The 20020-nt window shown below is 41.2% G+C and overlaps 1 protein-coding gene across 3 annotated transcripts in view; it reads left to right on the top strand.

Moving 5' to 3' along the window:
* Positions 1 to 20020, top strand: part of ATP6V1A (ATPase H+ transporting V1 subunit A) — a 58047-nt gene that overhangs the window by 6841 nt on the left and 31186 nt on the right. For all 3 annotated transcript variants that reach the window (XM_084872034.1, XM_084872033.1, XM_084872035.1), the window contains exon 2: positions 18285 to 18379. In XM_084872034.1, coding sequence (XP_084728160.1) covers positions 18298 to 18379 — 82 coding nt within the window. In that variant the 5' untranslated portion in view covers positions 18285 to 18297. The remainder of the gene's footprint in view (positions 1 to 18284; positions 18380 to 20020) is intronic.

The raw sequence follows: 20020 nt of genomic DNA, 5'->3' as shown, positions 1-20020 counted from the left end.
CTCACCCTGGTGGTGGCTCAGTAGTGAGGGAAGGAGGAAGGGGGAAGGGGGAAACCATGCAGTGGTGGGTCATTGATATACAGTTAAATACAGAGTCAGATTGCCAATTACTATAAACACTGAGTGTAATAGCTAGCTGAATGTAGGCATAACTGTATCCTTTCTTATGAAAAATTGGTTTTTAATAATTTATAGGTCCTAGTCTTAGGTAATATAGAATTAGGCTGTAGAATTAGGGGCTTTATTCAGAAGTGTTACAACTCCTTATTCTTCTATTCAGTGTCTTCTATTTCATTTGTTTGAAGAAAGGAAAAATGTATCTCTTATTGTTAAAACACAAAGCAGGTTAATTGATATCAACCTCTTTAATGTGATCCAAAACACACTTAAAATACAGAAATTTGCTCAGAACCCAGCTTAGTGTACCTACAGTGCTTGAATATAGATTAATAGTACCTGCTATTGTTCAGTGGGGTGTGTGTGTGTGTTTTAAATATGATCTCATCCTTATTCAAAGGCACTGTTTGATAAGGAGGGTGGGGAAAGTACCTATGAATAGACAGAGATAAACAGACTATTGATTCTTGTGAATTATTTCTACCTCAAATCAAAGCAGTACACAACAATAAATAATAAGTCTCCCACCACCTTCACCCTCCAAATAGATCATTGAACTCTATAGCAACTTTAATATCCAAAATATTAGCCTGAGTCTTGGAAGACAAACTCTTCTATTTCTCTTGGCTCAAAAGTTTATTCAAGATAGGGTTAAGATTTTCCTAATCCTCAACTAGAATACTACCAGTAAACCCTGTTCTGCAAACATAGATGAGTAAGTGCTTTAGTTGCATATCTAACTTATGTACTCCTGAGCTGTTAAGCGACTGTGGAAATTCCAAGGATTTGGTGAACTTGACAGGACAAGAGGGTGCCCACAAAGCCTTATCAAGAACCACATAAATTCATTCTGAACAGAAAGAAACCTGTTTGGTTGTTTTCAACTGATTCCCCTACAGTCCTTCTAGGGTTAAGGTCCTCTTTTAGGCTTCTAGTCTTGTAACTGTTAGCTGACTAGTAAAAACAAAAGTGAATATGATGTATTTTGTATAAGCATTATGCCCCTATAGCAAGCATGTCAAACTCAAAGGCTAACACGGGTCAAATAAACAAGGTTTAAGTAAAAAAACAAAAGCTTCAATTTTCATAGAAAGGTAAGTTTATTTCAATGAGACATGCTGAATTGAATACAAAGGGCTGAAATAAATGAGTAATCGTTAATACTATTATATTTAATAAAAGAGTAATATGCAAATTAACCATCACTCTGCTACACCTACCAGCCAATCAGCAAGTATGCAAATTAACCCAACCAAGATGGCTGTGGCCATGGAGAAAGCAGGAGAGAGGCTTAGGTTTCCCAGGCGAATAAGCAAGCCAAGCTTTCAGCACACCCTGGCTGGCCCAGGCCTCCACTCAAGGCTACAAAGTTTCAATTGTTGAAGATAAATAAACCCCAGATGCCAGGGCCTCAGCTTGGGTCGTGGGGTGGTGTGGCTGGCCTGCAAACCACCACAGGCCCCTCGCCCAGGCCTCCCCATTCCTCAAGGGAACCCCCACCCTGATCCAGGACACCTTTCAGGGCAAACCAGCTGGCCCCACCCATGAACCAGGCCTCTATACTATCTAATAAAAGAGTAATATGCAGATTGACCATCACTCCAACACACAAGATGGCTGCCCCCTGTGGTCAAAGATCCTGCCTCCATGTGGATACTAGATGGCCACCACAAGATGGCCAGCAGGGGTGGGCAGTTGGGAGGGACCAGGCCTGTAAGGGAGGGTAGTTGTGGGTGATCAGACAAGCAGGGGAGGGCAGTTAGGAGTGACCAGGCCGGCAGAGGAGGGAAGGTGGGAGTAAACAGGCTGGCAGTGGAACAGTTAGACATCAATCAGGCTGGCAGGGGAGTGGTTAGGGGGTGATCAGGCTTGCAGGCAGAAGTGGTTGGGGACAATCAGGAAGGCAGGCAGGCAAATATTTGGGAGCCAGCAGTCCTGGATTGTGAGAGCGATCCCAGATTGGAGAGGGTGCAGGCTCGGCGGAGAGCCCCCTCCCCCCCCCCCATGCATGAATTTCGTACACCAGGTCACCAGGTCTCTAGTATAAAATAATAGGATATTTTAATAAAAATTAATATTTTTTCTTGAACATTAACCTACCAGACATGAATAATTGCACAAGTTAATAAGCATGATGCAAATAAACCTACTTTTCTTGTTCTCTGAAAGTGAAATATTTCCTGTTGCGCACACCAAATAAGTCAGTACAAGACAAATGATGTGGCAATGGGCTGCTAAAATATTCACGGCTAGTAATAGTGGAGAAAAATGTTGCGCATGTGCGTAAGGCACATAAGGGAAATGAGTGCATCATGATTATAGTAATCAGTCATTAGTGAACGTTGTAGTTTGTTATTAATTATGTATTATAGGATATTGTAAAAATTGAGTTGTGAAATTTTTATTAAAACATTTCTTACAGCCGGGACCGGTTTGGCTCAGTGGATAGAGCGTCGGCCTGTGGACTGAAGGGTCCCGGGTTCGATTCTGGTCAAGGGCATGTACCTTGGTTGCGGGCACATCCCCTGTGGGGGGTGTGCAAGAGGCGGCTGGTCGGTGTTTCTCTCTCATCGACGTTTCTAACTCTCTGTCCCTCTCAATTCCTCTCTGTGTAAAATCAATAAAATATATTAAAAAAAAACAAAAAACATTTCTTACATACCGTTACATTGGCTGGGCCGCAGAAATATTCATTGTTTGCACTTCAAAGGGGTTGTATCTATAGTATTTTCATTCAATGAATCACACTGCCTATTTCCCACATACCTTTGCCATTACTGTCATTGGGCACTACTCAGTAATTGCCTACTATGTATCAATTGCTTTACATATAATTGGGGTACTCCAGGAACAAAGGAAATGTAGTCCCTTTTTCCTGGCACTTAAAACAGTTTGGCAATGGAGACAGGCTTTGAAAAACTCCATTGACAGGTTTTGAATTACAATAGTGGCAAGTACTATAGGAGCAATATTGAAGACTATGAACATACCAGAGGAACTGGAAGTTAGTATGTAGCAAACCACGCAATTGAAAACCTTCTTCGGCCCAACCCGAGTGGCTTAGTGGTTGAGCATCGACCTATGAACCAGGAGGTCAAGGTTCAATTCTTAGTCAGGGAACATGCCCACGTTGTGGGCTCGACCCCCAGTGTAGGATGTGCAGGAGACAGCGGGTCAATGATTCTCTCTCATCATTGATGTTTCTATCTCCCTCTCCTTTCCTCTCTGAAATTATTTTAAAATATATATATTATAAAAAAGAAAACTTTCAGTGATTGTCCTTCTTCTCTCCCCATAGCCAATTTAGTTAAATAAACCCTGGCTATTATTAATCATAGAATATGAGGCAAATTGTTAGAAATGCAGATTTCTTGCCCACTGAATTGAAAATATCTGTAGACTTTTGACTAGAGCACTACTTTTAAATACACATTGTGAAGTTTTTTATCACCTACTAGAGGCCCAAAGCATGAAATTCATGCAAGGAGCTTGTCCCCCACCGCCATGGCAGCTGCCTCTGCTCCCACCCACCCTGGTGGCCACCTCTGCTCCACCCTTGCAGCCCCGGCTTTGTCTGGAAGGACAAAGTCTAATTAGCATACTACACTTTTTATTATATAGGATATTAGGCATATTTTCATTGTAGAGATTTTTTGGATTCCTGAATTGGAGGTGGACTTATTTGTGGTGATACTTTATTTTAACATTGGGTTAATGTGCCTTTGCACCTTCTTTCTCTTCTGTTCCATCCATGAAATAAATGACAGAACATATCTATTTGAATAATAAATATTATTTTATAATACAAATATAATAGCATTTTTACTGCAACACTGTCAGTGCTGACTCTTGCATGTAATCCATCTGAAATACATGCATTGCTTATATTTGGCCAGTTTGACTGCTCATAGTGTTTTCTTGGCAAAGCAATCAAGAAAAGTTCTCATTAATATTCAAGAGTGTTATGGTATTTGTAAGCAGTTTTCAAGAGAAATTTCTAAGTATCTTGAGCAATGACCTTTTTTTTGGTAGTCATAAAATTTTTAGGTTGACTACTTTGGAAGGGGATATAATTCTCATGACTGCTAGCATTTTTTGAAATGGGAAAGTCTATCCAAAAGCCTAACCACCATTGCAGGACTCAGAGGCCATGAAAGTTAAGGATCCTTTCAGAAGAGAATATGCTAAGGACAATCCTTTTCCTGGTGAACTTGGAGTAGCAGACTGTTTAAAAGAGCAAAGAAATTTCCAGAACCTCTCCAACAAATGTTGCCTTACCTTTTATTGGTCTAAAAGTTATTCTCATTTCCAAACCGGTCACTGGCAAGGGAATTGGAATTACTTTGATGGGCTAATCAGGATTGAAACAAGTTAGGGTTTTGTTAACAAGGAAAACTGGGGAACTAGTTGTGCATAGTCAGTAATCTGCCACATAAGCCTTCCTTAATGGGGTTACTGGGTAGGTAAGTTAAGTGAAATGAGTATGATTTGATACTATACTCTGTCTATATAAGGTAATGTTGTTAGCTTATATAGATAGGAATTCTACCTATCATAACTTTTTTGACCAAGCATAAGAATATTAAACAGATTCATTATGCCTTTCTCTAAGAAGGTAAATTGTATGCAAATAAGTATTTGATTGTAATCAACTAGACTTTTCTTCATCTTTTACTATTACTTCCAAAGGTAGTTTTTAAACAGTTGGATAGAATGTACTTTTTCAAGTGTTACATTAAAATAATATTCAGTGTCAATGAAATACCCCAGGAGTTTGTATGTAAATAAATATTATCTTAGAACCTTGTTACTTAGCTTTCATATGATACTTCACCCTTGCCCCCAATTGCCATATCATCCAAGACTGGTATTTAAAATAATTATTTCTGGGATGAGATTACCATGCATAGTACATTAACCAGTAGCAATTTGGAGAGGACCTTGTAGGATGGAAGGAAAAAAAAATTGGCCTCCAGTGGTGTGATTTGCCCCTGTGGTGTCTGCAGTGTGTATGGGAGGGGCTGATGACTTATTAGATCAGAGAGTTACCTGTGCTAAACTTCCGGATTTTTTCCCTTCTAAAGCAGGGTTTGTTTGTTGTTGTTTTTTATCATCACAAATATGGGGGCAGGAGCCCTTCAATTTGTGACTGTAGGAATCTTACTTGTAAATTACAATTACTTCTTATCAAAGTAGGAATTCAACGTAAGGCAAATTTTTTTTTTTTTGTCATTTTTATTTTTATTTATTTATTTTTTTTTTAAGTTTTTATTTTTCATATTATTACAAATGTTCCTCCCCCCCCCCCCCACCATTGCTCTCCTCCACCAGGTTCCCACCCCACCCTCTGCCCTTTCCCCTCTCCCCATTGTCCTCATCCATAGGTGCACAGTTTATGTTGAGTCTCTTCCCACGCCCTCCTTTCCCCTTTTCCCCAAGAATCGTCAGTTCACTCCCCTTCCATACCTCTGATTCTATTATATTCAACAGTTAATATTGTTCATCAGATTTTTTTAATTTCCTTGGTTTTTAGATTCACTTGTTGATAATTACGTATTTGTTGTTCATAATTTTTATCTTTGTTTACTTTCTCTTCTGAAAGAACCCCCTTCAGCAATTCATATAATTCTGGTTTGGTGGTGATGAACTCCTTTAGCTTTTTTTTATTAGTGAAGCTCTTTATCTGGCCTTCGATTCTGAGTGATAGCTTTGCTGGGTAGCTTATTTTTGGCTGTAGGTTCTTGCTATTCATCACCTTGAATATTTCTTGCCATTCCCTTCTGGCCTGCATGGTTTCTGTTGAGAAGTCAGCTGACAATCGTATAGGTGCTCCTTTATAAGTTACTACCTTCTTTGCTCTTGCTTCTTTTAATATTCTCTCTTTATCTTTTGCTCTTGGAATTTTAATAATGATGTGTCTCGGTGTGGTCCTCTTTGGATTCCTTTTGTTTGGAGTTCTGTGCGCTTCCTGGACTTGTAAGTCAAATTCTTTCACCAGGTGGGGGAAGTTTTCTGTCACTATTTCTTTCAGTATGTTTTCGATATCTTGCTCTCTCTCATCTTCTGGAACCCCCATAATTCTGATGTTGGTTCGCTTGAAGTTGTCCCAGAGGTTTCTTACATTATCTTCAATTTTCTGGATTCTCTTGCCTTCTAGCTTCTGTGGAGGAGTGTCTTCTGGCTCTTTATGTTCCAAATCTTTGACTTGATTCTTGCGATCTTCCCTTCTGTTTTTAGGACTCTGTAGAATATTTTTTATTTCAGACAATGTATTCTTTATTTCTTGTTGATCCCTTATCATTTCTTGTTGACTCCTTATTCTAGTTGATCTCTTTTCATATCCTCATAGGCCTTATCCATCTTTTCTAGGAAATTCTTGAAAAACCTTATAAGCGTAGATTTGAACTCTATATCCAGATGCTTTTTGTCCTCCATTTCTTTCGTTTGTGATCTATTTTGTTGTCGCATTTCGCAGTTACAGATGGGACGGGGTTTCAGGGTGGAGCCTGCAGCTTTGGCTTCCGTCAGCCCCGCCCTATGCGGGTCCTTCAGTGCTCGCTGCCGGCGCCTCTGAGAGAAAGGTGCCCTCGGTTTTCGCCTGCTGCCAAACAGTCTATGCTCTCCCCCAATGAGCCCGGTATTGGGGTTCAGTTCAGTTGGAAGTGGAGTTGGAGGTGGCGTTCACAGCAGTCTGGAGCCCCAGTCTCCTTCCCGTCAGGGCAATCCCGCGGCACACCCGGCCAGCCCTTCTCTGGGGGCAGTGTGCGCGCCTCCGGGACCTCCTTTCTCCGCTACCCCGGGTTCCGCCTTACAGCCCAGCTCCCTGTGGATGAGCCTGGGTCCCCGGGGTCTGGCCCAGAACTGGGGTTCAGAGCAGTCAGGGGCCCAGCACAGTCGGAGTTTTATCTCCTTTCCGCTAGGGAACGCCCGCCAGGCACTTGGCCTCCCTCCTCTCCGGCTCCGTCCTCTCCGTGCGCGCCGTGTGTCTCCGTACCTTAGGCTTTTACAGCTCCTCCGTGCTTCCTTCTGGTTTTCTCCTTGCTTCTTGTTGTAGGATTTCCAGTCAGTCGACTTTCCTGTAGTTCTGGGTAATGTCCATTTTATATTTTAGTTGTATTTTATTAAAATTGTTGTGTGCGGCTGCGGCTAGTTGCCTACCCGAGCAGCCATCTTGGATTTCTCCCGTAAGGCAAATTTTTACGATTCATGAGTTGTAATCTATGAGAGCAGTTGTGTATACCACACTGTTTTCATGAAAGCTATTGTTTTTGAAGAAGGAGTCATGCTTTTATTTTTAAAATGATTAATAATAGCTGTGTGTTATATTGGGAAGGAAAAATTAAATAGCATATAAGACTTGAGCATTAAATCATGATGCTTTAGACCTTGTGGAGACTTAGGATAAGAGTAACTTTCAATATTATCTAACCTGCACTATAATTTGCTCTTTGCAAGTTAAATTGTTTTGGGAGTTGCTTTCTAAATATCTTTCATAGCCTTTGCTTTTTCACATACTGGTGTACCTAGTACACAAAGCCACTCTATCAACTCAGGGAAACAGCCAAAATGCAGAGACAAAGAAACAGGTCACAAACGAAAGAAATGGAGGAAAGCAAAAGCCTGGATATAGAATTCAGAACCACAGTTAATATGGTTTTTCAATAATTTTCTAGCAACCACCGATACATTTAGTGAGACCCTCAAGGATATGAAAAAGGGCCAACTAGAAATTAAGCATACACTGACTGAAATAAAGAATAATATACAAAGATCCAACAGCAGACTAGAGGATATCAAGAATCAAGTTAAAGATCTGAAATACGAAAAAGCAAACAACACCGACTAGAAAAGCTAAAAGAAAAAAGAATCCAAAAATATGAAGATAGTGTAAGGAGCCTGTGGACACTTCAAGCGTACCAACATCCGAATTATGGGGGATGCCAGAAGACGAGAAAGAGCAAGATTCTGAAAACCTATTTGAAGAAATAATGACCGAAAACTTCCACCACCTGATGAAAGAAATAGACTTACAAGTCCAGGAAGCAGTGAGGGGGGTAAGGGTAGACGGTAGGGTGGGAACCGGGGGGGAGAGGGGGAAGAGGAACAATTGTAATAATCTGAACAATAAAGATTTATTTTTAAAAAAGATTTTAGTCGAGTATTTTTGTTTTAACTGTTATGTGTTATATGCTTAGCCAAATTCAATGGTGAAGTCAACATAATAGAATTCATTTTGATTTGTGGGGAGGAAGCACTTTCATATATTTTTCTGTAAAGCAGATATTGTATGTGATGAAGTAGAGAGCATGAAACATACCAAAAGCAATGCTTGTCCATGTTCAGTGGAATGCTGTTGAAACACTGGCATTAGGAGAAAAGGCTAGTACTTAATAAAATTTACATTTTTGCCGGGACCGGTTTGGCTCAATGGATAGAGCGTCGGCTTGGGGACTAAAGGGTCCCAGGTTCGATTCCGGTCAAGGGCATGTACCTTGGTTGCGGGCATATCCCCAGTAGGGGGTGTGCAAGAGGCAGCTGATCGATGACTCTCTCTCATCGATGTTTCTGGCTCTCTATCTCTCTCCCTTCCTCTCTGTACAAAATCAATAAAATATATTAAAAAAAAAATAAAAATAAAAATAAAATTTACATTTTTTTAATCGGAAAATATATAGAAGAGCATACAAAGAAATTTCTCTGCTTACAGAAGACTGTTATACTATTCTCAGTCAAGATTCTGGGGAGAAGAAGGGTGGGGGGAGGTTATTTATTCACTTCAGTGTTTACTTATTTTTCTGCAGTTGAGGTGTTTCGGTGGAAAAGCTTTAGAAGTACAATAAGAACCCTTATTTGAGTGCTGTGGGAGTTGCAGATTTTAATGTTCAGAGAGCCTATTACCTACGACCAATCCTTGGGTGTTTCTCTAAGTGTTGAACTGTTAAGAGGTTGGAGCCTGAAACTCTTGGACCTAGGAAAACATAGCTTCCAATTCTATAAGAATGAAGTACTTTAGAAGTTAAATAAACTCTTATGAGTTGGGACTTCTTTTCCTCTAACTACAGATGATGGGACTTAATCTAAGATTTGAAGGAGGAGGAGCAAGTTCCTTGTAGAAACTAAGGCTTTGGTTTTATGGGGACTTAACCTCTATGTCAGTTGCTTGATTTAGCCCAAGCATTGTTCTAAATTCCCTGCTTCCTAATCCCATTTTCTTTTTTTTTTTTTTCTTTTTTGGTATTTCTTTTCTCATTTTACAATATAACTACAAGATAACTAAGATAGAAAACAGGCCAAAAATTATAGGGCTTTAAATGTGAGTCTTAGTTTCAGTTGTCCTGGGAGTAATTGTTCAGTATTTTATTCCTTGAATATTTTGGATTCTCTGGAAGCACATGCCAAGAAACAGTTTGGTGTATAAGATGTTTGTTAGGGATCAACCTGTGTGAAAGGGAGGGGGCTGAAGCAGAGTTGGGCAGAGGAAGAACTTGAAATGTAATGTAAGTCCAACCAAACCTCAACCAAACTGGTGGGGAAATCTGGAATGAAGTATTGCTTGAGACAGTATCCCACCTCGGGCTGATGAGACTGGGCTTTTCTACCTTCACTTTGCTCAGTCACCAGGCGCAGGTTGGCCTCTGAATGGTGTGAATGCAGACTATGTTTCTGAAGCCTACCCTGAAGGGCTGACACCTCTCGGGTGGATGGTAGCATTTTTCCCATTTTACAAATGAATATACTAAGAGATTTTGACTTATATCATGTTACTGACAGAATCCGCCTGAGTCCTTAGTCTGCTGACTCAAGATCTTGTGCCGTTTCCACTTTAATAGACAGATGACTATGTATCATGAATGCCTTGGAGGAAATACCCATATTTGGGGAGGAAGTTAGACTATATGATTATCAAGTTTCCTGACTTTGAAAATCTTTGATTTTAAAATTTGACCTCGTTTGCTCATTCACTACTTTTTTGAAAACTTTGTCCAACCCATTTCCCAAATAAGTGTTTGTCTTTAAACTTTGTTCCCCCCCTATTACCTAAGTAGTTTCTAGAAAAACTTGTTCCATCTCTTTGTATTCCAGTATTTGCAGTCCCATACATGTTAAATCAATAGCCTTGTTTTTAGGAAGCTGAGAATTCTGATAAACCAGTTTCCCCTTTTTTTTATTTCCTTCCTCAAATGCCCTTCTTCCAATTAATTTTCCTGCTGAGAACCCCAAAATCCTTGTGATTTTTATTGTGGCATTTGTGACTATAATGTCTGGTTTATTTTTCCTTTATAATTCAGTTCCATTATTTCTGATGACTTTCACCCTGCCTTTGTCTTTGTCAGTAAACTACCAACTTTATGATTGTCTGTCTCTATCTTATCACCGATATCATCTTCAAGTTCTTGGCATTTTTCTTGCCCCTTATATCATATTTGACTCACTTTAATGTCTCTCACATCTCCAAATAGTTTTAATCTTTGTTTTCACTCTTGGCTGTTTCTTTTTAAAAATATATATTGATTTTTTACAGAGAGGAAGGGAGGGGATAGAGAGTTAGAAACATCGATGAGAGAGAAACATCCATCAGCTACCTCCTGCACAACACCTACTGGGGATATGCCCACAATCAAGGTACATGTCCTTGACTGGAATTGAACCTGGGACCTTTCAGTCCACAGGCTGATGCTCTATCCACTGAGCCATACTAGTTAGGGCTTGCCTGTTTCTGTAATTACTCAATTCTAGCCCTGTCCTCCATAACCTTTTCTGATGGCACTAGTATTTTATACAAGAACTTCTCTGTTAATGACTTCATTGTTATTCTTCCCTCCCCAATCCTTAATATCTTGATTAATGGATTACAAGTTGTATTCTATGGAGTATATGGTTCTCCTGATGATCCTTCAATAGCTCTTAAAAGACTAAAAAATCTTTCCCATCCTGCCAGAATTAACCCCCCATGCTCAGGGTTTGGTTTTCCTCTCTTATGATATTTTTTATATTTGGACTCAGCCAGCCTCAAAACTTACTTTTCAGCTGTCTGTTTCCTCTACTTCATTCACATTGGCTAACACTTCTTCCATATTCAAATCATTTTCTCCTTGGCTATCATTGTGTGGTTGTTTGGAACACTTGCTAGTAAGTCATCGTGCTTTATATGTATAGTTGTTTAAAGCCAGTGAAAGCTCCTTTTATTCACAATCCTTATTCACTACGTTTAACAAGTTCTCCCTTTCCTTGGTAGGAGCTCAATAAACATTTAATAAATTGTCTTCCATTGGCACTCAAGTTGTAACTATTTCTAGAGCTTTTCAATCTAACCTGTTAAATTAACTAAACATCCTTTTCCACATTAAAGTTCTCGCTCCAACTTTGGTTATTTCCTGTTAGAGGCCCGATGCACGAAATTGGTGCAAGGGGCTTGGCCCTTGCAGCTCCAGCTGCCTTGGCCCTCTCAGCTGTCCTGGCTGCATTTCCTTTAATATATTAGGACTAGAGGCCTGGGGAGGGGGGCAGGGGTTGTTCCCCAGCCCACCCACTGGTCATTCTGTCATCCAGTGTAATTAGCATACTAGCTCTTTATTATATAGGACTAGAGTCCTGATGCACAAAATTCAGGCAAGAGTAGGTCTTCCCATAGCTGTTGGCACAGGCTTCCCTCTGGCACCCGGGACCTGGTCTTCCCTTGCAGCTCCACTTCATCCAGAAGGTTGTCCAGAAGGATGTCTGGTCTAATTAGTATATTATGCTTTTATTATTATAGACTAGTGGCCCAGTGCACAAAATTAGTGCACAGAGGGGCAGTTCCCTCAGCCCAGCCTATACCCTCTCCAATTGGACATCCCTCTTGCAATCTGGGACCACTGGCTCCTAACTGCTCGCCTGCCTCCCTGCCTGATCGCTCCTAACTGCCTCTGCTGCCTGATCACACCTAACTGCCCTCCCTTGCCAACCTGATCTCGTCCCCAACTGCCCTCTCCTGCCCGCCTGATCTCACCCCCAATTGCCTGCCTTCCCCTGCCAACCTGGTTGCCCCCAGCTGCCCTCCTCTGCTGGCCAATTTGGTTCGGATTGGTCAGTTTTTATGCCAGTCAGCATCAAAAGCTCTGTCTCCTAGGCAGCAACTGCCTTCTCACAGTTGACCCAGATTTAGTTCTGATTGACCAGTTTCTATGCCAGTCAGTGTCTCTGGGCCTATTAAAAGGGCCTGATCAGAAAGGCAGGTCTGATCAGCAGCCCCGGTGGAGGCTGGAAGAGAAATGGAGGAAGGGCTGCTGGCCAGGCTCTGAGGGAAAGAGAGAGGCAAGTGCTGGTCAAAAGCTGCCACAGACACTTCAAATAAGCCCCTGCTTCTCTCTTCAGTTCTCTTTCCAGGCCTGATTCAAAGCCCCCTCAGCAGTCACTGCTGGGTCACTGGGCCTACAGCCACGTAGTCAGCGCTGGGTCCCCATGGCAACCCAGCACTGACTGCAGGACTGACTTCCAGATATGTGTTCTGATTGGCCGGTTTCTATGCTAGTTAGCGTCTCTGGGCCTATCAACGGGGCCTGATCAGAAAGGAAGGTCTGGAGAGAAATGGACGTGGGGCTGCTGGCCAGGCCGGAGGAAAAGAGAGAGGCAAGTGTTGATCAAAAACTGCCTCAGATGCCACAGATCAGCCCCTGCTTCTCTCTTCAGGTCTCTTTCCAGTGCTGATTCAAAGCCCTTCAGCAGGCACTGCTGGGTCACCGGGCCTGCAGCGGCAGTAGATGGTCAGCCTTTGGTCGTGATCAGTCCTTACACCCTGGCTCTTTATTATAGAGACTAAGGCCCGGTGCATGAAATTCGTGCAGGGGAGATGTCCCTCAGGCCAGCCTGCACCCTCTCCAATCTGGGACCTCTGGAGGGATTTCAGGAGACCAGGCTGATCAAGGGAAGGCACCAGCTGCATTACCTTGCTGCTGTAGCCACTGCCAGCCACTGCAGCCGGCAACGTGTTTTCATCAACACAGCTCTAGTCCCTTCACTGTGAAAAAAATGACAACTTTCTTAGGCATTTTCAAAATGTATCTTTCATAGGATCTGACATTTCTTTCTTAAAAAAATATTTTATTGATTTTTTTACAGAGAGGAAGAGAGAGGGAGAATTAGAAACATCAATGAGAGAGAGGCATCGATCAGCTGCCTCTTGCACACCCCCTCCTGGGGATGTGCCCACAACCAAGGTACATGCCCCTGACTGGAATCGAACCCGGGACCTATCAGTCCACAGGCCGACACTCTTTCCACTGAGCCAAACCAGTTTCGGCTCTTTTTTTTTTTTTTTTCCCCCCTCACCTGTGGATATATTACCCTTGATTTTTAGAGAGAGGGAGAGACAGAGAGAAATATCAATGTGAGAGGGACACTTTGATTGGTTGCCTCCTGCATGAGCCTGACCTGGGCCCCAGCCAGAGAGGAGCCTGTAACCTAGGTACATGCCCTTGATCAGATTTAAATCTGAACCCTGCGGTCAACAGGCTGAAGCTCTATCCACTGAGCCAAACCAGCTAGGCAGCATATGACATTTCTTAGCCCCTCCAGTAGCGGAGCTTCATTTTTTCCTCCAGGAGTGTGGTGGAAAAACCTTAGATCACCTTCTTGGATTCTTATAACCCAAGTTACCAAGAACATTGCAAGTGGCAGCCTACAAGGAACTTTGCTAATGAGCTGTCAGAAAAGGTATTTACTGTCAAACTGGTTTGGCTCAGTGGATAGATTGTGAGCCTGCAGATTGAAGGGTCTCAGGTTTGATTCCTGTTAAGGGCATGTACCTTGGTTGGAGGCACATCCCCAGTGGTGGCCACGGGGGTCTCCTCACACCCCAGAGGCCAGCAGCCATCCCCCCTGTTCTGCGCGCCAGGATGGGGGCGTGGACCCAAACCGCAGCTTGGTGCTGGAGCATTCGCAAGTGGCTTCAGGCGGGGCAGGAACATCCCACGTCGCTATGGTGATGCGGGGATGTTCCCATCCCGCCCCCAGCCACTTGGTCCCTGCACCCATAGGCTTAGAGTGGTCAGGGGATGTTCTGGGACCCGTGCAGTTCAGGGCCTAACCGTGAGCCTACAGGGTAGGAGCTGCCTGGGTCTAGAGGATGTTCCTGGGACCCAGGCCACTCAGCGCCTGCATATTCAAATTAACTGCCATCTTTGTTGGGTTAATTTGCATACTTGCTCTGATTGGCTGTGGGCTTGGCAAAGGTATGGTCAGTTAGCATTTTCCTCTTTTTTAGTGTAGATTATTTGTAGAATCAAGTCTACTTGGCATTTCATTTCAAGACCCACAAGGAAGTGTCTTTACCTTTGTATCTTTATTTCTCACTGTTGTCCTAATATAACCTTTTTATTTTGTAGTCTGTTAACTTCTTATAAATTTATTCTTTTGTTTTTATGAAATGCCTTTGCTACCTTTTTTCTATTTTATCCAAATTTTATCTCATCTTCAACCTATGTTCCCTAAACATTCTAACCATTCAACTTTTAGTAGATAAGTTATATGATTTGGCACTTTATTACGTATTGATCTGTGACTTTTACTTTATGGTTGTTTTGGGGGCATAATTTAGCTTTTTATATGTACATGTATTTTATCTCCATTATTAAAAATCATTCATTTTTAAAAATATATTTTGTTGATTTTTTTACAGAGAGGAAGAGAGAGGGATAGAGAGTTAGAAACATCAATGAGAGAGAATCATTGATCAGCTGCCTCTTGCACACCCCCTACTGGGGGTGTGCCCGCAACCAAGGTACATGCCCTTGACCGGAATCGAACCCGGGACCTTTCAGTCCACAGGCTGATGCTCTATCCACTAAGCCAAACCGGTTTCGGCAAAACATCATTAATTTTTAACTTAGACCAGTGGTCATAAATAAACTTTCTGCTTTGGGATCTGCCTCCAATTTTCTATTAGGATTTGAATAGTTCATTCTTTACATTTTTCAGTTTGCACATCTATAAAGAACAGAGATTGAACTGAATTACTTAAAATGTTTCATGTTCTGCTAAAAAAAGAAAAGTGCTTTCAGAAAAATTTTAAAGGTGTATAATACATTTTAAAAATTCAATGTGCCCTACCTGATTTGGCTCAGTTGTTAGAGCATCATCCCATGGACTGAAGCATGCTGGGTTTGTTTCTAATCAAGGACATGTACCTCAGTTGCAGGCTTGATCCCTGATCGGGGTGCACATGGGAGGCAACCAATCAGTGTGTCTCACATCAATGTTTCTCTCTCTCTGTCTCTCTCCTTTCCTTCCACTCTCTCTAAAAAGCAAGCAAATTATTTTCTTGGGAAAATATTCTCAAGAGAGGATAAAGCAGTGAAGAGAGGGCTATGTTGTGATTTAAATAGATGGGCAGAGAAGCCTCTTGGTGGGGGGACAGTTGAATAAAGACTTGAAGGAAATATAGAAGCAGATATCTACAATAAAAGTTCTCTAGTTAGAGGAAGCAACATATACAAAGATCCTGAGGCAGAAATGGCAAGGAATGTTTTGAGAAATGGTAAGGAATTCAGTGTATACAGGGGTGGATAAAAGTAGATTTACAGGGGAGAATCTAAGATGGCTGCTCGGGTAGGCACCTAGCCGCAGCCGCACGCAACAATTTCAATAAAATACAACTAAAATATAAAATGGACATTACCCAGAACTACAGGAAAGTCAACTGACTGGAAATTCTACAACGAGAAGCAAGGAGAAAACCAGAAGGAAGCGCGGAGGAGCTATAAAAGCCCAAGGTACGGAGACACGCGGCGCGCATGGAGAGGACGGAGCCGGAGAGGAGGGAGGCCGAGTGCCTGGCGGGCGTTCCCTAGCGGGAAGGAGATAAACACTCGGACTGTGCTGGGCCCCCAACTGCTCTGAACCCCCGTTGTAAGCCAGACCCTGGAGACCCAGGCTCATCCAGAGGGAGCTGGGCTGTAAGGCGGTACCGGGGAACGGTGAGAGGAGGTCCCGGAGGCGCGCACACAGCGCGCAGAGAAGGGCCGGCCGGCTGTGTCGTAGGATTGCCCTGGTGGGAAGGAGACAGGCTCCAGACTGCTCTGAACCGCCACCTCCAACTCCACTTCCAACTGAACTGAACCCCAGTTTCGGGCCCATTGCGGGAGAGCTTACACTGTTTGGTAGCAGGCGAAAATCGAGGGCACCTTTCTCTCAGAGGTGCTTGCAACAAGTACTGAAGGACCCTGAGTCTCAGGAGTCGCATAGGGCGGGGCTGACGGAAGCCGAGGCTGTAGGCTCCACCCTGAAACCCCGCCCCATCAGGAAAGCTGCCTGCGAAAATGCCTAAACCAAATAGATCACAAACGAAAGAAATGGAGGACAAAAAGCGACTGGATATAGAGTTCAAAACCACACTTATAAGGTTTTTCAAGAGACTCCTAGAAAAGGCCGATAAAATAAATGAGACCTATGAGGATATGAAAAGGGATCAACAAGAAATGCTAAGGGATCAACAAGAAATAAAGAATACATTGTCTGAAATAAAAAAAATTATACAGAGTCCTAAAAACAGAATAGAAGATCGCAAGAATCAAGTCAAAGATTTGGAACATAAAGAGCCAGAAGACACTCCTCTGCAGAAGCTAGAAGGCAAGAGAATCCGGAAAATTGAAGATAATGTAAGAAACCTCTGGGACAACTTCAAACGATCCAACATCAGAATCATGGGGGTCCCAGAAGATGAGAGAGAGCAAGATATCGAAAACATACTGAAAGAAATAGTGACAGAAAACTTCCCCCACCTGGTGAAAGAATTGGACTTACAAGTCCAGGAAGCACACAGAACTCCAAATAAGAGGAATCCAAAGAGGACCACACCAAGACAAATCATAATTAAGATTCCAAGAGCAAAGGACAAAGAGAGAATATTAAAAGCAGCAAGAGCTAAGCAGGTGGTTACCTATAAAGGAGCACCTATACGATTGTCAGCTGATTTCTCAACAGAAACCATGCAGGCCAGACGGGAATGGCAAGAAATATTCAAGGTGATGAATAGCAAGAACCTACAGCCAAAAATACTCTACCCAGCAAAGCTATCACTCAGAATCGAAGGTCAGATAAAGAGCTTCACTAATAAAAAAAAGCTAAAGGAGTTCATCACCACCAAACCAGAATTATATGAATTGCTGAAGGGGGTTCTTTCAGAAGAGAAAGTAAATAAAGATAAAAATTATGAACAACAAATACGTAACTATCAACAAGTGAATCTAAAAACCAAGGAAATTTAAAAAAAAAATCTGATGAACAATATTAACTGTTGAATACAATAGAATCAGAGGTATGGAAGGGGAGTGAACTGATGATTCTTGGGGAAAAGGGGAGAGGGGAATGTGGGAAGAGACTGAACATAAACTGTGCACCTATGGATGAGGACAATGGGGAGTGGGGAAAGGGCAGAGGGTGTGGTGGGAAGGGGGCGGAGGGAAGGAACACTTGTAATAATATGAACAATAAAAATTTATTTAAAATAAATAAATAAATAAATAAATAAATAAATAAATAAAAAGTAGATTTACAGTTGTGAGTACATTATTGTATTATTATTACAACGGTAAACTTAATTTTGCCCACTCCTGTATATGCAGAATTATTATTACTATCTTTTATGTATATATATTTTATTGATTTTTTTTACAGTGAGTAAAGGAGAGAGAGAGAGTTAGAAACATCGATGAGAGAGAAACATCGATCAGCTGCCTCCTGCACATCCCCTACTGAGGATGTGCCTGCAACCAAGGTATATGCCCTTGACCCGAATCGAACCTGGGACCCTTGAGTCCGCAGGCCAATGCTCTGTCCACTGAGCCAAACCGGTTAGGGCATATGCAGAATTATTAAGGGTAGAAGTAATTGGAGAGATGGGCAGAAATATAATGGGGAGAGGGCAAGATGTAGGGCTGGATAAACCATTGAGAAGACTTCACATTGTTATACTCAGTATTTTTCTGGAATACTTTTCATAGGGATATATAATTCTGAATTTTAATAATTATAGAGCATCCAGGAATGAGGTACTTTTAATCACATTTAAAAAATTTATTTTACTTTGAAGAAGTGATAATAACTCAAAATACACCATCAATTAGTGTTGACTACCTGTATTGATTCTTTTGCTTTAGGGTTTGTAATTATGACTTAATTTTTTCCCTTAGGTAAATTAACACAATGGATTTCTCCAAGCTACCAAAAATACGTGATGAAGATAAAGAAAGCACATTTGGTTATGTGCATGGGGTCTCAGGACCTGGTAAGTAATACATAACAATCTAAATGGTAAAGATTCCTAATTTCAATTAATGAATTTTCAAGGTGTTTCAGATGGAAATGCAGAAGTTTCTGTTCATCTACATAAATTCTGTCCTCAAAAGATTTACAACTGCTACTAGAGGCCCGGTGCATGAATTTGTGCTCCAGTGGAGTCCCTTGCCCTGGCCTGCGGGATCAGGCTGAAACTGGCTCTCCAACATCCTCTGAGGAGTCCTGGATTGTGAGAAGGCAACAGGCCAGGCCAAGGGACCCCACTGGTGTTAAATCTGAGGTGAAAAAGCTATAGCTTTTAGTATGTGATACCTTGCAAATTATAAGCATTCAATAAATATGTTAATTTAGTTTGAGCTTTAATAATGTTTTCAGAGCATTTCTCAGTCATATCAACCTTAACTCTTTACATATATAAATTCTTTTAAATGGCTATTTCAGAATCACATAACTAGCTAGCGGTGGAAAAGAAGCTTCATGACATGAACACTGATAATGGAGAGCAGTTTTATTTAGTTAGTTAGTTATTTAATTTTTTTTATTGGTTTTAGAGAGGAAGGGAAAGGGAGAGAAAAATAGAAACATCAATGATGAGAGAAAATCATTGATTGGCTGCCTCCTGCACACCCCTTACTGCTGATTCAGCCTGCAACCCAGGCATGTGCCCTTGACTAGAATCAAACCTGGTACCATTCAGTCTGCAGGCCGTCACTCTATGCACTGAACCAAACCAGCTAGGGCTGGAGAGCAGTTTTATTTTTTTTCTCACTTTTTTTATTAAGGTCTTATATGTTTATATACCTTACCAATCCCCACCCCAGTTTTAAAGTTTATGTTCATTTTGCTAAAACCTGGGGTATTGCTGTATTTTAATCTCATTCTAGTATTCATTTTGTTATTCCACACACCTACTGCAAAATCTGATTCACAGTTTTCAGAAATAAACCTGTTCATTGATTTATAATCCTTAGTGGAAATCCATTTTTTCTTATATCTCAGTCTTTATGCAAATGAAAACTGTCAGTCACTGTGCCTCTTACTTTTCCCCTGGAAGCTTTTATCGCTTAGAACTTTCTGTTTGAGCTTTAATTCATTGGCAAACAATGCATTTCAGTTTCTAATTTCTATTGCCATTCAGAGAAACGGTTTCCCCTTGATGATCAAAAGAGTTTTTAGGAAAGGCTATACACAAGAACTTTTAGGGAAAGGAAAAAAGAACAGCATCAAAAGAGTTTAGGTAAAAATATTTTTCTAAAACTTGTAGCAAATTCCTGAACCTATTTCTAATTCTTCAGTACTTAATAAGATAAAGAAATGGCATACATTTGGTTGATAAAATATGATTTAAAATTTTAGTTATCTCTGATATTTCAATATATCTTAATTCTTATATAGTAGGTATAGAGGTAAATATTTATAAAATTAATAAATACATTGTTCTAATACAGGTTAATAAATTTTAATACTTTAATAGTTTTATTTGAATATTGCCTCATACATAGTTCTAATCAATTTTATCAGAAGGCTAAATATTAAAAATAGATTTATTCCTATCTCTATGAAAATCTGCAAGCTTCCCTTCCTGCCAGAAAAGTAATCTTTTCTTACTAGACAATATATATAGTCCAAA

The sequence above is a fragment of the Pipistrellus hanaki genome, assembly GCF_964339955.1.
Source record: "Pipistrellus hanaki genome assembly, chromosome: 2".
In the NCBI taxonomy this organism is placed as follows: domain Eukaryota; kingdom Metazoa; phylum Chordata; class Mammalia; order Chiroptera; family Vespertilionidae; genus Pipistrellus; species Pipistrellus hanaki.
The sequence above is the reverse complement of the archived record's forward strand: the minus strand, read 5'-3'. Positions and strand labels throughout refer to the sequence as shown.